The sequence below is a fragment of the Phragmites australis genome, chromosome 13 (assembly GCF_958298935.1).
Source record: "Phragmites australis chromosome 13, lpPhrAust1.1, whole genome shotgun sequence".
NCBI lineage: Eukaryota > Viridiplantae > Streptophyta > Magnoliopsida > Poales > Poaceae > Phragmites > Phragmites australis.
Window position 1 is genome coordinate 8,292,603 of NC_084933.1, and position 17,623 is coordinate 8,310,225.

At 40.1% G+C, this 17,623-nt stretch overlaps 1 protein-coding gene across 1 annotated transcript; it reads left to right on the forward strand.

Annotated features, from left to right (window-relative positions):
- The first annotated feature begins 695 nt into the window (after nucleotides 1–695).
- LOC133888812 (transcription factor RAX2-like) lies at nucleotides 696–3,276 on the forward strand. The gene is made up of 3 exons (XM_062329185.1): nucleotides 696–1,022; nucleotides 1,828–1,957; nucleotides 2,251–3,276. Exons 1-3 carry the CDS (start codon nucleotides 887–889, stop codon nucleotides 2,936–2,938), a joined length of 954 nt encoding a protein of 317 aa, XP_062185169.1. The 5' UTR covers nucleotides 696–886; the 3' UTR covers nucleotides 2,939–3,276.
- Nucleotides 3,277–17,623: the final 14,347 nt, after the last annotated feature.

Genomic DNA, 17,623 nt, shown 5'->3' on the forward strand with positions numbered 1-17,623 from the left:
CTGTTGATCTTTTAGCTTTCTAGTTCTATCAGGTCTTCTCTGTTGAACTTTTAGCTTTCTAGTTCTATCCTTTCTGACTAGATATAAGATACTTAAATGGTGGTTCCATTACGATAGTAATAGAGAGAGAGTTTCCCTGTATTAAAAAAAATATGACCCTGGTTGTACTTAATTTCCTATCTAACTACTCATATGAAAAATATATTGTATTGTTAAAGATAGTTATATCCCTGACAGCTAGACAATCCATCATGTGACATGTATCCGCTTACTAATCTCTCCAAAAACGTACGTATGAAATTTTCTCGAGGGAAACTCTACATTTATCAGAAGTACATACTGATTTACCATACGGCCGGATGCCAGACTACCTGCAAACAAACACGCGCCTTGGGCGATTCCATGTGCAAGTGTACTTTGTTTACAGAAAGAGAGGGCTGTACATGGTGGGGTAAGACTCGCTTATGAAACTAGTGAACCTTTTTCTCCGGTGCTGAGATTTGAAGGGACCAACCATCAAGCAGAAGTGATTGAAACCAAACAAATACAAGCCTACACATTGACTTCTTACCACCAACTCTCTCTCTCTCTCCGGCCTGACTGACCGTCTCTCTTGTCAGTCTTATATATTTTTTCTGTGCTCTTGTTGCGTTTTGCATGCTCTCTCTTTTCTTTCTTTCTCTCCTTGCTTTCTTTCTTTCTCTCCTTGCTTTCTGTGCCTCTGAAAGGCAGTGTTTCTATGCCATCTAGCTAGAAAGCGCAGGGCAAGCAGCCTGCCCCAGGCAGCTAGAAAATTAACAAAAGGTTAGGAGCAGACGAACAGTGGGACTTGGTAGCTAAGTGTTGCCTTTAGATTCGTTTGGGCACATCGTTTTGTTGTGATTTCATGGGGAGAGCTCCGTGTTGCGATAAGAACAACGTGAAGAAAGGGCCGTGGTCTCCTGAGGAGGATACCAAGCTCAAGGAGTTCATCGAGAAGCATGGCACCGGCGGCAACTGGATTGCCCTTCCACAGAAAGCAGGTATGGCTGTAGGTCAAAGATGTATCATATGTTCTTTGGGGACTTAAGTAGTCAGGAGGCTGAGTCTAAATGCTCTTTGTTCTTCGTTGCTGATGTTTGTCTTCCCTTTGATATTTATTTGCTTTGTTCTTTTCTTGATCTCTCTGAGATCACTTTAATAGAGTTTTGAGACCTCTTGTATAAAAAAGAAAAGAATGGAACTTGGAATTCAGCTTTGCTGTCCCACCTCCCTCTATGTGTATATATGCATGCTGGTCTGGTAAATATGAGTCTAATTAAGTCTTTCATGCTCTTAGATCTTCTACAAATCTTGGACTCATTGCCTTAACAATTTTCCTTTTGGATTAGTTTTAGTTAGAATCATATATAAATTCTTTCATGCGTTCAAGAACAATGTCTCTACTAAGGATACACTGCTAATCATCTCGGATTGGTGATTTGGACAGAGTCGAAGTCTATTTCCTGGTTGTATTTTTCATTCAGATTTTGATTCTTTTGTTTTATCATTTCTCTTTTCTTGCATATGTAGTGCATTAATAAGGATTGTGGCTCTCTTTATACTTTTAGGACTAATGATGTCTCTAGCTAGGTTTGCAGTTGGGCATCATGCGACTGTAGGACTCTTAATTGTAGTAGCATGTCAAAGTCCTAGGTTTCTCACCAAAAGCTTGTCTTTGACCCTTGCCATGTGGTGGATTATTTTCTTAATTGCATGCTACTTATTATTGTCTTTTCTTGTGTTCAAATGATGAACTTCGTGTTGGAGTTTAGGATTCTAATGCCCATTTTGTTGTAATCTCTATAGGGTTGAGGAGATGTGGCAAGAGCTGTAGGCTTCGATGGCTAAACTACCTGAGGCCCAACATCAAGCATGGGGAGTTCACTGAGCATGAAGACAGGGTCATCTGCAGCATGTATGCAAGTATAGGAAGCAGGTAAAAACATGGGATTCCTATTTGGAATAACATTATTTCTTTTTTCTTTTGTGCTTTCCCAAAATAACTCCACATAGTCCACACACATGCATGATCATTTTTGCTCTAACAAGGTACAAGAACATAAAAAAAGATGGTGTATATGTGAACTAAAGATGTATAACTGAGGTGTTAACAAACTGGTAGTCATGAAAATCTATCAAGTTCTCGTTGAATACCTCTCTTCAACATGAGAAAGAAAGAACAGGGGCGACCAAAGGAAGGAATGCATATGATTCATGCATACATTTCAGGTGGTCGATCATAGCGTCGCAGCTCCCCGGCCGGACCGACAACGACATCAAAAACTACTGGAACACCAAACTGAAGAAGAAACTTCTGGGAAGCTCCACCACAGCCGCTCCCCCTCACCGCGCACCGCGGCAGCAGCACCGGCAACTGAATCTCATGCTCCCTCACTCATCACCCTCCTTAGCCCAACCAACTTACAATGGCTTCTTCCCCAGCGCCGGCTCCCTCCACGACCCAATCATCCCTGCATTAACACTGCCACCGTCCCAAGACTACATGCTGAGCGCTGGAATTGCCATTCCAAACGCCACTTCACTGATGCACGCACACGGCGCGAGGCAGCAGCAGCTTCACCACCATGTGGTGAAGGAGGAGAGCGTCAGCATGATAGTGTTCGGCAGCGACCAGCAGAGCTGCAGCTCGTCGGACGGTGCGCACAGCCAGCAGCAATTTGGCCATGGCAAGGAGCTGAGCTTGGACGGCTTCTACGGCTACAACAATGGCATCGAGCAAGACCACAGGTTGCTTCTGCTTCAAGATCATCACCAGGCTCAGGGACCAGTCGAGTACAACTACGAGGAGATCAAGCAGCTGCTCATGAGCTCAGCCGCTGGTAATTTGCTTGGCGGCCACGGCCAGGACGGCGGCATGGAGGGGTTTGGTTCGCAAGGGAAGGTGACGATGATGTAAATTGTTTGAGAAACATGGAAAGGTGATTGATCAAGTGTGTGTTTTACTTCTGTAATCTTTTTACCGTCTAGTGTACTAGTGTTCGTGTGCGCGCGCGCGCGCGCGCCCTGTGTCATGGCTGCATACACGTGCCAGCGTAGCTCACGTTACAGCAGCCTGTGTATGTGACCGTGACATGGGATCGAGATTCCCTCCCTCTCTCCTCCTATTACTGTTGTACTTCTCTTTCTTTTTCTCACCAGAGGTATAGTGTCATCAGCTACTGTGGAAACTGTGTTTGGAGTCTTTGGACAGGGCACCACGGTGTTCCTTCTATCGGGTTGGTGCTACCAGCCTACCACCCCTTGTGCTGGATTGTTATCCGCTTGTGACCATTTCTTCTTCTTCCTGAGCCTTGATGCGTTGTGTCTGATCTTTTGCTTACCCCTTACCTTTCTCTCTCTGTCTGTCTCTCATCATCCTTGAACTCTGGGCACTTAGATTTCTTGTTGCTGTGGTGCACAGGACAGCCAAAAGTGCATGTGAGGACTTACAGCTTGTGAAGCATATCGAGTTGTAGCAAGACGTGCATTCATGCATTATTGGGGCGAGGACGGCACATGGAGGGTACGACGCGAGTCTTCTGTCTGTACGTGCCGCAAGAAACGTGTCTTGTCTGTCAGGCAGCCGCATTGTTTAGCACTCGCAATGCAAAGGTGCCACGAGAGATGGATGGGAGAGAGGGAAAGATTCCCAGGTTTGCTGCGAGAAGTTTAGTGCGCGATGGACAGACATTGTCGAACAGTGTGAGAGGGATATCCGTCTCTTTGTCGTCGCTGCTTGCTCCGATGTGTTGACGAATGTTTACTCTCTCCAACAAGCAGATGCAAGTAAAAGGTTATAGTGGAATATATATTCTATTGTGGTGCGTACAGCTATAGTGCGTAATCTTATTTTTCACAAGATTCAACATGTCAGAAATACGGATCTGATGCAATTTACTCGCGCGAGTCACAAGAAAGTGATTATTTGGAAAGTATGTAGCCCATTAACTTTTAGTTCAGACTACGATATATCCATATGTTTTAGATTTGTTATATGGAAGTGTTATGTATAAATTAGCTTTTAGAAACTTTAATTGTATAATACCGTAACTTCATTTGGTTTGAAATATGAATTCTAATAGGCAATAGTTCAAGTTTTACGGGAGGGAGTAATATTAATATTTTCTTGGGTCATACAGCACTATGCCTTGTGCTCCTCTAGGCATATAGGGCATATATATGATCTGACAATTTGACTGTAAACTAGTACCAGTACAATTGTTGGAGACTTGCAGTGAGATACCGAGTACATATAGTTAATTTCCTGCAGTCGAAGAGATCACTCATTGTTCGGTAGTACAGGCCTGACAACTCATATATGGTTGTTTAGGCCGGTACTGTCAAATCATGATTTAATATGGCTGGTCTTGTCGTGCACCATCGTATACTACGGATTAGCAGTCGCAAATTGGTCAACTTGCACATCTTATCTGTCTGCTGAAAGGTCTCCCATTGTGATGTCGTAAATGTTTGGTGAAAACGGATTACGCGTTTGGTGCCTAATGGGCACGGTCAGCTACCCATTTTTAGCTGGATAACGTGATGTTCGTGTCCATTGTGTGTACAGGCGATGAAAAGAGGAACGGATCCAGCACCAAGTTCTGCAATTGATGGTTGTGCCCATTTTGTTATTATTTTTTCTCGCGTCTTTTTTAATATTGTTGTAATCCTGAATACATATTATTCATTACTATTTATAAAATAGTAGTACACATTATTAATGAAAAATGAATTATTGGAATTATTTTTCATGACGAAACTATTGATGTCACTTTATATGATATTGTCTTAATACTTTTGTCCCTTACACACTAATTTTAAAACAACATCTAATTTAAAACGGATAGAGTACTAACATATAGCCCGAGAAAATGTTGTCATTATTAGATAAGAAAGAAACAAAGGACAGATGGGAAAACGGAATGTCAATTCTAGGTCCTGGTGGAGTCAATAATTCAAAAGCATATTGTAGTACTTATGTACACCTCATTTTGTAGGATATAAATTGATTAGGATATAATAAAGCGCGTTCCATGAGTTGCTAAATTTCCATAACCAATTACAACGAATAGTATTGCAGTGAAAAGGTATGCATGTACAAATTAATAACTAAGCATTTATTTTAAAATCTGCTATATAAACTAGAGTTAATACATTTTTAAGTTCAAAATTACCTACGAGAATACCAGAACTTGTGTTAAGCGGTTGACCATCTGTAGCTGGTGCTTGAGGATATGCCTATCGTTTGTCGCACTCAGCCTGGAACTCCAAGCCGTGCCCATTTCCCCCAACTAAACCCGGTAAAATGGTTTAGAGGCTTCCACTCAAATTAAGAAACTTCCAGTACTATGGTGCTAAATTCAAATTTTAACTTAAGATTTGTACTCAAATTGAAAACTTCAAATTTCAACTTGAAGATTGAAGATTCAAATTTGACACAAATCTCATACACTACTACAGAAAAAATCATCACTGCCGGTTCAAAATTGACATCACTATTGGTTTTTAAATTGACAGTGAATAAGTGGTACTGATAATCCAGTATTATCATTGCCGATTTCAGAACTAACAATGATTATACACACTACGTGAAAAGAGAGCTTCAATAACGGGTGATAACCGGTATTAGTGACGGGTCCTGCAATCGTCACTTTGAACGCGTCACTAATAATTTGTCATTAGTGACAGGTTACGATCCGTCACTTATGAGGTCATAGGTGACGGATAATAATTGTGATCAATCACTTATGAGATCATAGATGATGGGTCATAACTGTGACTAGTCACTTATAAGATCGTAGGTGATGGGTCATAATAATGATATGTCACTAATAATTGAACCTAACTAGCAGGTCGTAATAGTGATTCGTCACTTATGACTGATGAACGTTTTCGTATTTTTTGGACATGAAAAAAGTCAAAAAATATTTTTTTACCTAAGCCATGCCAACACATGGACCCATCGCATTTGCCCTAAAAGCCACACCATTTTTCAAACAGTTTTTTAGTCTGTGTTCTATAGGCCTCAAACCTATGACCTCCCTTCAGACGCGTAGCTTCCTTACAACCTTACCTATCATGTAGTTGTAATAGATATCATAGATTTTATCCTTTCAACCTTCTTTGCCGAACATCATAGGTGACGGGTCATAACCGTGACCCGTCACCTTTGACTGATTAGTAATGGATCAGAACCATGACCCATCACTAATGGCTGAACTTTAGTGATGGGTCATAATTTTGATCCATTACTAATGATTGAATTTGCTAAATTTTATCGAGGGTTATAATTTACATATAAATTTTTTCTTCATCTAAATTTGTACAAATATTCTATGAATTTATGAATATCTCATACAAACGATTACAATTTGATAGGTGACGCGGAGTGTCTTTGATAAAACGGGCATAACTTTTCCATATAGACTCCAATTTTTATTTTTTTACTCTACGGATATCTACAGAAAACGTTACATCCATTTCCCCCACTTTTATCGGGATTGGCAAAATTTTAGGCCAAATTAGGCTTTGAAGAATGAGGTCTCGCCCCCTGAAGTTTTTGCATCTTTTTCAAAACGCGTGTTTGTGTCCATGCCATCACACTTACATCAAAATGGTTCCTATTCTGGTGCTGAGGTGAGAAAAAGAAAGAGAAAAATAAGAAAAATAAAAAAAAATATTTGAATCTGTCATTACTGAATATAGAACAACTTGGCTGGCTATTTCCTGTAGAAAGTCTTATGGTGATTATGTTAAAGTTAAACTATCCACTTTGGAGTTGTTAAATACTCCTATTGTATTGCAATATGTATTCCTTTTCTCAGGCAGTTTTCATGAGAAATTACCTAAAGGCACTAAATGATTTAATAATGCATCTCTCCCATCACAATTTTTTTCTCCTTTTTCATTTGTTATGTTCTTGATTCTACTTATGTGTGGATAAATTCTTACATTTTGCTAACTTGGATTTAACATCTTGTTGACTATGATTCGCTCAAATACCTTCATATTTTGTTACAATTAAATGCTCATTTGTCACATTTGTATTCTCATCAAGATTGGGCTTTCAAGCTTTCCTCCTATTTCATTTATAAGTCATTGGTGATGGATCATAATAGTGACTCGTTATCAATGAAGTTATTAGTGTTGCACGAGAAAAATAAATCTAAAATACCATAATAACTTGATCCGTCACTAATGACTACCTAGGATGATCCGTCACTGATGAGTTTGTCAGTAATGATGGGTCACAATTTGACCCATCACTAATGACTGGCCTAGAATGACCTATCACAGATGAGTCGTCATTACTGAATGATCACAACTATGACCCGTCACAAATATCATTAGTGACATGTCATGTTATGACTCATCACTAATTTCCTATCTCCTTTGTCTGTTTTTCATGTAGTGACATATCACTGCCGGTTCTTAATCTCATTTCGGCTGATTTGTATACTTATCACTACCGATTCTATCTACGAACCAGAAGTGATACTCAATCCAAAAAAAAATAATGAAACGTTCTTGCATTAATTTGAAGGAGATTAACATTGCTAATAATCATATTAATATAGTTTATACTAATTACAACAAAAGCTACCGTCAAGCAGATGACAGCGTAAAAATCCTAACGCCCGTGAAAACCCAAATGTGTGCGTTGACTAACCTAGCTAACTAGATAGTTGTGCTCAAGTTGAAACTCGACCCACGAACGGAAGTTCGTGGCCTCATCGTCATCGTCATCGTTGTCTTCATCATTGTCCTCATCACCACCCTCGTCATCACGGTCACTACTACAAAACCAGTCTTATATACCGTCCCATCATTGCCGGTTTCTAATAGACCGGCAGTGATAGGGCATACTGCCGGTTCACAAGTCGCGCTAAAAAATAAGCCATCATAACTTGTGAACTGATAGTGATAAGGGGTATCACTGTCGGCTTAAATCATACAGCGGCAGTGATATGTTTTAGTGCCGGTTCAACAAAACACCCGGCAGAGAAGGCTAGGCCCAGACCCAATTTTTCATCCATTCTAGCCGAACTGGAGTACGTGTCCGATCCGTAGCTTATCTCCAATCCCCCTGCTCTCTTCGTCCTCCTCCAGATTTTTCTAAGTTTGCATCCTTAGCTTATCCTCTCTCTCCCTCAACCCACCACTCTCCTTCTCTCTCTCCTCAGCCACCATGTTGGACGCCAGATCCCTGTGAGTGAGGGTCGGATCCACGGTGAGGGCGGTCGGATCTACAGTAGGGTCGTGCACGCGCGGTGCCAAGTGAGCTCCAGTGGAATGATAGCAAGGAGCTGCTACGTGCATGTGTGCAGCTGTCGTTGCGAGGAAGCAAGGAAAGCATCTAGCCAATCTAGCCAGGTGCATACTTTCGTTCTTTAGATTAGGATATTTTCTGCAATATCTGTAATAAAAGGCTCTATTTTTTTCTAGCAGTGAGCAATCCTTTCTCAAATGCCATGGTCACGATAGTGGAATCCCCTCCACCACCGATTTGAATGAGCTCACACCCCAGTGGTGGAATCCCCTCCGTAACTACATGACGGCGGGCTCCTCCGCGCTGGCCCCTCCTACCGTGCCACACTGATGCATAACACCTCCTCCAGGCCGGCCCCTCCTCCCGCACCACTCCGCGATTACATGACGGTGGCCTCCGTGCTGGCCCCTCCTCCGCACTGGCCCCTCCTCTTGACAACGACGTCTTACATGTTCTTTCTTTTTGTAATTTTGGTTCCAGTGAATGTTGAAGTTAGTTTGATGTTGAATTAGTTATGGATTTTGAGAGGAAGCTGAATCGATTCCCATGACGACGCTAGTGACGGTGGCATGTTTTGTGGTGGCGACCCTTGTACCACCATGTTTCTTGTGCAGGGCAAAGTAAGGCTAGGCCGACGCGGCAGTAGTGGCGAAGCACGCTTGCGCGCGATGGCGGTAAGTAGCTCATTTATTTTTTTGTTTCCTGAAAATACTAACACTGCTGGTGGACAATAGCCGTAAGTATTGACGCGTCCTCATCATTGTCATCACCGTCATTGTCACTGTTGTCACTGTCATCATCACCACTGTCGCTGTTGTCAGCGTCGGTGTCAGCATTGTCATCGTCTTCTTCCTCGTCCACCTCTGACGAGCTTGTCCGGGACTTCTTGGTCCTCGGCAACTCATCGATGAATGTGTTCCACATCTCGTCATCCGATTAGGGGGATCCTGGAGAAATGTTAGAATCAGGGGTGGGTGATGCCTCTCCTCCTTAGACGAGGACGCGGGTGTGAGAGGCATCCTTGGAGAAGGCAGTGGAGGCGACGGTGGAGGCGGTAGCGAATCCATGTAGATCGCGTGCGGGAGGTGGAGGTTGCTGGTAGTGGGCGAGAGAGAGATCGAGAGCGAGAGCGCGCGGGAGAGAGCGAGCGAGTGAGAGGATCGCTCACATTTATAGTTGCAGGAGTGAAGCCCAGCAGTTGCGCACGTGAAGACGTACAATTTTTCAGTATCAATGCCAGTTCGTAAACTCAATCGGGAGTGATAGCCATTATCACTACCGATTATTGTTTGCATGTCTTTCGATGAGCTAATATCATTGCAAGTTCTTAGACACAACCGACAGTGATAATTTGAATACCAATACCGATTATTAATAAGAACCAACAGTGATATATTATTGACGGTTCATACTACTAATCGGCAGAGTTAATCACTATCGATGTCAGTTTTTGCTGGCTCGACTTTTTATATGCAACTGAAGCTTACGAACCGGTAATAATATGTTATCATTGTCGTTTAATTTTAAACTGGCATTGAAAAGGGGCGTAGATGATCCTTTTATGCTAGTGAGAACACTAAAAAAGAAATCTGTAGTACATTATGTGCTTAATTGGAAGAGGGGCTGATGAGGCACTTTCTGATACAAATGGACCAGGCCGTGCCGCCGTGGTACCAGAGACAACGGATTGAAGTAGACAAGTACAGGTACCGGCGAGACAAAGGCAAAGGCAGCATCGTTGTAGTGCTTAAATGGAAATTAGAACAGGGAGAAAATATGTGAGAAAATAGCAAGGGGAATAGAAGTGTATGAGGAACAAATTAACTGTGGCTACTGAAGCTGTACGGTGCAAGTTGAGGAGAAAAGTATAGCCATCAAAGGATAAGGCAAAGACTCATCCAATGGTCCCATGGTAATAGTGTTTACTGATAGAAGTGACAGATGTCCACGAGATTGGTATCCTCAAATTCTGCAGATATGCACATATGCGATCGTGTAATTTTTTTTTCAATATAATCGTGTGCAATTCTAGCTAATTTAATTTCTAATGCGTTGTATGTATCATTTCAACCAACAACACACCATCTACCACGGGCATATGTGACCTAATTAATGTTAAATCATCGCGAGAAAGAACTGCAATATATACTATTATCGGTACATCATCTCATGTTCCCTTGTTGTAAGTATTAACGTGCATGTGTATATCACATACTCTGAGTTTCTAAGCTAGTCTGTTAGATGCAAATAAGGGTTCATGGCTCACAAAAAGGTACAAAGATCAAAATTAGTTGCGGATATTATTGAATTTCTTTTATACAAAATTTTGGTACAAAACAATCCCAAGTAATCACACCGTTATGACAAAGGAAAATGGAGGCCTATCTGGCAAAGTACCATATTAACAGGGACTAATAGCGTGGAAGATAATAAGTAGCCACGGTATTAGTTTTGAGGTGAAGGTTCGAAAGGTACCATATTAAATGTAATGATTCACGTACAACTCATGTTATTGCTCACTACTGTGCCTATATACATGTGCCGTAAGAGCATGAATTGACAAGATCATCTTTTGAGTCTAGATGATGGTACATGCACAAAAGTGAAGTTAATGAAACCAAATATCCTTCACTTATTTATAATTCCTATGCCTAAATGTTTTTTACACTACTACAAAATATGTGAACAGTGTCGGTTCCAAAACCTCATCAGTGTCGATGTTGAACCCGACACTGATTACTTGGTACTGATTGTCCGTAACTATTAGTGCCGGGTCTGTAACCGGCACTGAAAATAAATATCAGTGCCAGTTTGTAGATTGAACCGTCACTGATAGTACACATATCAGTGCCAGTTGGTAAAACAAACCGGTTGCCGGCAATAGTATACGGTATATTTATGGACACACATATATAAATTTAATTTACGAGACGTCGAGTTTTATCACAACATATATACAAAAGCACATATAAATTTCATTTCAAAAACATCTAGTCTCATTACAGTGTATATACACCGCATACATGTGAGTTTTCATTAAAAAATGAAAAATAGTTTAAGGTTTCTTGCTAATCGAATGTTCTAAACTCTGCCTTTTCTTATTGGATGAAGGTAACGAGAGAGAGGAGCCAAATTCATGGAACTCGCTGGTTGGACTGATGACTTAGTCATTGATGAACCCGACAAATTGTTCTTGAAGTACGATGATTTCAATGGCCATGAGTTGATCTCTGGACAGCGCGAGGAGCTGCAATTTGAACAATTGAAGAATCAATCCTTATGGACACGTGCTGGACCTGAAAATTAGTCATCAAGATGTATGTCGCATACCTCAGCATTGACCACGTGGTACGATGTATCTCCGTTGAATCTATTTATGAATCCCATTACATAAAAACCACATAAATTATTGTTCAGTCCTGCTTCCTACAAGGAAAGTCATGTCGAATAATCCATTCTTTCACGAATGGCCGGTGTCTAACACTCTTCTTGATGTATCGTAAGTACACTTTGCAAGTGTATGATTATTACCATAAGTAGATTTAGATTCAATCTAATCAAATATTACAAGAGCAATAACGAAATGGTCGAGTTTTACCTTTGTAGCAAATCAATGACGGGTTGGTAGGTTTCTTTTGGATTATTCTGTGAGTCAAAAATAACGATCTTACTGATATCTAGCTGGATGACAAGGAGGATCCAGTGATAACTGCATATAGGTCACCATAGGTTAGTTGGTCCTAATTTATAACTATGTATTGCTCAAAAAGAGTAGAATATTCATGGAGGGAAACACATACCCGAAGTGGTAGGGTAAAAGTATGTATTTTATCAATTGTAGCTCCAGAATACACTTCAATACAGAGTCCTCGGTTCCTTTTGGATCGGATTGCATCATTGTGAGGTTTACTTGATGTGGATTGATGAATCCCACATGATCGATGCCCTCCATCCTTCATCTTTGTACCCTCCATTCTACATAAAGAATAAGTTAAGACATTCAATCCAATGATACATCTGCTCTATGTTTGAAAACTGCTTCTCGTTCTTGCAGTCGACACATGGGCAACATATATAGTGATTAGTACGCTTCCTTTTTGGCTTCTTGTACACTGCCGCAACCCTCAAAAAATCCTCAATAGCAACAAAGAACTCTGGCCCTCGATCCTTGTATATCTATGACCGATCCATCTACAAATTATTATAATTAAACACATTCAACTTATAATCATTAAACATTTGAAAATCTAGAACAAATTCATTGAATTACCTCGCATCTTGATTGGTCCCTATTTGAGAGCCCATCTCGTTCCGGTACTTGGGCCGAGTTAGGGGACCCGCCTTCCAAAGGCTGCCGCGTCCGATTACGACCTGTGGGTGGACGTGCCATCCTTACAACATAATATTCTATCAATTGTGTTAAATTGACTAGTTAATTAATGAACAGAGAAAATCCACTGGATTATTATTTAAATTCAAGACTTTGAAAATATACGGAAACCACATATAAAAAATTGGAGCTAGATTTTAGGGGCATTTTAAAAATACCTCCCTGATTTTTCATTCTTTGCAAGGATGCCGCTCGAATGACAGTTCTATTGGGGTTTTTTTTTTGCAATTTTTTAATGACAATAACAGTTCTAGTAGTGACAAATTTGCAATTGTCCATAGATTTTAATGTACGCAACAACATATATTTGCATGTGATAATTAATCTACCTCTTAAATCATCTACAATGACAAAATATCGATCTTTATCTAATTTATATCATAATGGAGCTCTTACTAATTCCAAAATTCAACACCAAAGAATAACCATCTAAATTCAAATCTAGAGAAATATAGCAACTAAATCCAACTAAGAATTAAATGTAGATCATCTCTATACATCTAACAATGACAAAATTGCAAAATTTTCCTAAATTAGATCTCAATTGCATCTCTAAATCCAAAATCTTAGAACAAGCACCAAGCATCAACTTTAAAACAATCTACAAGTAAATCTATCAAAAAAGAAATATAGAATATCATATTAACCTTAGAGCACTTGACTCGTCCAAATCTTGATCAACAATAGAGATGGCAAAAATGGCGAACAACGCTATTCTGGTGGGCTTGCGGCGGCTCTGGTCGCACTTGGGGGAGAAGGTGGGCTTTATACTGTAGAGCCACATCAGTGTCGATTACTATATAGAACCGACACTGATAGATACTATTAGTGTTGTGGCGGTTCTCAACTCCTCAATAGCTGTTCACGCGCGAGAGTTTAAGAACTGACACTGATACGTCAACAGTACCGGTTACTGTTGAACTGGCACTAATAGATTGGCATATATGTGGTGTTTTGTATAGTGTTAAAGAGTAATTAAGGTGAGTGTTAGATGTACGGAAATATAATATAAGGCGCATACCAGAATTCACCACTATCTAAAAATTGCATGGCCATATTGAAAAGTTCTGGATGAAGGTGGAAATAAAGATAAATTTTAGCAAACTCCCTTTTGGGAACTAAGGCATCAGCTCTGGAATATAAGAATAAAGTGATATATTAAGGGTGTGTTTGATTGAAGGGTGAGGTGGATCGGATATGATCGTCCATATTTTTCTGGATCGGATGATTCAATTTTCTGTTTGGATGGGGATGGATGAAATGAGTCAGTATGCTATGTGGTTGGTGGGATTAGAGTGGATAGGATGAGTCAATTTTCTATTTGGTTAGTGAGATTAAAGTGGATAGGATAAGCTAGTTTTCTGTTTGGTAGGTGAAATTAGAGTGGATAGGATGATCAATTCATAATTATATAAATTTCATAAGCACTTGGGTGAATTTGTGCATCTTTGAATTTGTTTGAATTCAAATTTAATTTAAAAGAGAATATCACATGAAAGGATAAAAATTATATAAATAGAGCATTACAAATAAACTTATTTTTCTCCAAATAACCTAGGGTGGAATTTTTTTATAAATTATTAAATCATATGAGCGGAATACTAATGAATTTTTCTAGATTTTTGAGAATTTATTTGAGACATTAAAAATTACTAGAATTTATAAAACTATTTTTTTAGAATTTTAAGTAATATTAGCTCGTGATTTTTGAAGAAAACTAATTAAAATAGGTTGTTAGTGAGCTCTACTTTGCTTATAAAAATATTTAAAATTTTTGAACCAACCTTCTACTCCAAATAAAATCAAGAGTTAAATAAAAAAACAAGCATGAACGCACTTACAGAACCACGAGAAGAACACAACCTAGATGGCTCCGTCCGCATGTTTTCACCCGGATGGCTCCGTCCAGCATCTGAGGGAATATGCTCTCATCCTGGCCGCTCCATCCATCTCATTCCTCTGACCAAATAAAAAAACTAGATGGCCATCTCCTAAATAGATTCATCCATCCAACTAAACGTACCCTAAGTCTTTTCAATCTTAAAATTCCAGTACTATATATAGTTGAAATTACCTATGGCCATGCATAGACTGATCATTCTTTTATTGCACAATGAGGGCCCACTGTACTTGGAAGTGTGGTTGAAATATATTCTTCTGTTTTACCCTTTCTCGAATGAATGTATTTATTTATCAACGTGATTGTCCGATAACTAGCTAGTACGATAATAATATTTCCATCATGTCAAGTTTATGTTGACTTAGTATCTATATGCCACGCAAGAAACCGTCTTAATAATAAGATGTTGTATGACAGACTTAAATGGTGGCATCCATGCATGCATTAGCATGTAACAAGGTGACTGTCTTCTCTTAGTTTGGCATATGGTCTCGATCTGAGGCCACTCCTAATATTTCACCTTAGTTTATGTCTCAGACAATAAATACAAGTTCACTTAGGATAAAATTTGATATGGCAATTAAATAAGGAAAGAGAAATTGCTAGTACCTCATGAAAGAAATAAGCTAGGTTTGAAATCCAAATTTGATATGGCAATCAAATAAGGAAAGAGAAATAGCTAGTACCTCATGAAAGAAATAAGCTAGGTTCGAAATCCAAATTTGATATGGCAATTAAATAAGGAAAGAGAAATAGCTTGTATCCCATAGAAGAAATAAACTAGGTTCAAATTGCAAGAGATAAGAAACAAACAAATATAAATAAGTGATAGATAGTGTCCATGGTACATATTACACGAACTAGTCATAAGTGTCGTCTCATCAGTACCGGTTCAGTCGAAACCGGCACTGGTAGGGTATCAGTATCGGTTAGTAGAAATACCAAGCATCAACTCGTCAATTTAGATAAAAATCAGTACTGATAACTAGTATCAGTGCCGGTTTGTGTTACGAACCAGCACTGATACTATGATCGGACCCTAAATTTTTATGCAATGCATTTTTGGCTCGCGCTGGCGTCCGCTCGGCTTGATCACCACTCACACGTCCACCTTATCCTCTCGGTCATCACTCACGCGTCCACCTTATCCTCTCGGTCACCACTCACCTCTCAGTCTCTCCTCCAGCCTCCTCCCCTCCTGCCTCCACCGGCCTACCCTCCAGCCTCCTCCCCTCTGGCCTCCTCCCCAACCAGCCACCATGGCGGTGGCGGTGTGTTGAGCATGCGTCGACGGCAGATAAGAGGGGACGCCGAAGGGGTAGCAGGGAGGTGGTGGTCGGCGACAACGCTAGGTACACCTGCAGTTTGGGCTCGGTCTGTGGTTGTGGTGGGTTGCTGGGCAGAGGAGCTACTGAGGAAGGGTTCTCCATGGAAGCTTCAGGTTTTGGTTGAATCTGTGAATGCGTGTGTGATCGATTTATGCAGACTGATGGTAGTAGACTTGAATTGTAGGTGTGTGCACTCTGTGTATGTGTGTATGAATGTTCTTCGACTCTATTATGTTCATGGATTTATGGTTGCTCTGTTCTTGGTGATGGGATGCAATGTGAAGAGACGTGTGTTGAGCTCTGTTCTTCGATATGGGCTGCAATGTGAAGAGAGGTGTGTTGAGCAAAGGGAGAAAGAAGAGCTGAAATGCTTGCAGGGAAGCAGGAAGGGCGGGTGTGTTGAGCATGCGACAGTGGCAGTGGCATGAGCACGACGACGATGGCGACGGCAGGAGCGGTAGCCGAGCTGGCTCTTTCAAGCCAGCTCGCTTATTTTTTAGGCTCGGGAACCTTTTCAGTGCCAGTTGGAGGCATGAACCAGCACTGAAAATAACTTTCAGTGCAGGTTCGAGATCCGACACTGATAGTCACTGACTATCAGTGCCGAGTAAAGAGTGCCGGTTAAAAAATCGGCACTGAAGTCATTTTTCAACCGGCACTGATATGTAATTTTGTAGTAGTATTATCATATTTTTTTATTGGTCATATAAATATTTTTAAACATAAGTATAAACATTATGCACTGGGAGGTTGGTGGTTCTTATCATGTATTCCTTGTATTGATTTTACTATACGGGAGCTGAGTGGCCCAAATTTTTTTAATGCTTTAATTTCTTACAAGTCTGTTATGGGATGCATCTAATCCCAATTCAATTTGGTGAGACGTAGCTGTCATATTCCAACCATCAAATTGAGTTTTGCGAAGTCCGTACGACGCACAGGTCAACATGGCAATGAAACGTCTAGTCTAGACACTTGTGCACGCTAATGAATGCTTGTTTACTGTGTGATGGATCACTATTTTTTTTTAATGTGAACTAAGGGATGGAAGTTCTATTACAAAAGCGAATTAATAACTCTCCCTAACAGAGACGGCTACAATGTGTATATACTTATTTAGGACGAGAACGAACAGCAAATAATATATATCTTCTGTGTAGGCGTAATTAAGTAGCTCCAGAACGTCGAGGAAATCAAGTCACATCAACAGAAGCAACAAAAGACCTTCAACAACGTAGCGTGAGTCAAACTGATAGCGTCCCCTTAGAAATGCTACCGGGACAGTAGTTTTCTATGTAACAACCAGGACTTCAACAAACCTTGTTTGTTGAGAACCTATACCAATTTACTGCGCATGGAGTTACTATACATCACGTTTAACATCTCGGGAATCGTATATAGGCTCGATGAAAGTCAATTAGTTAATTAATTATAGAAGTTGTGTAAATTAAGGGTTTATTTGGTAGAGTTTTTTCTGATTCAAATTTTCTAGAGGGCGTGATTATCTGAGCTAAGTGATTTTGTGATTGAAAGTGATTCTTTAAGGTAAATTTTATGAAAAAAAATGATTCTATATAAGAAATGAATTAGGAGAAACTACTTTTTTTCAGCTTCTAACATTTAGTTCATTCCAGAGATTCTCTCTCATATATTCCACTTTAGGAGCGAAGAGCTAAAAATTGATGTTCAATAGAGTTTCATCTGATACCACTTGT

Excerpts from the sequence above, each read along its gene's own strand:
- LOC133888812 (XM_062329185.1), top strand. The coding sequence starts at position 887 with ATGGGGAGAGCTCCGTGTTGCGATAAGAACAACGTGAAGAAAGGGCCG. Across the intron at positions 1,023-1,827 it reads TGCCCTTCCACAGAAAGCAG|GGTTGAGGAGATGTGGCAAG; the intron begins GTATGGCTGTAG and ends TAATCTCTATAG. Across the intron at positions 1,958-2,250 it reads TATGCAAGTATAGGAAGCAG|GTGGTCGATCATAGCGTCGC; the intron begins GTAAAAACATGG and ends CATACATTTCAG.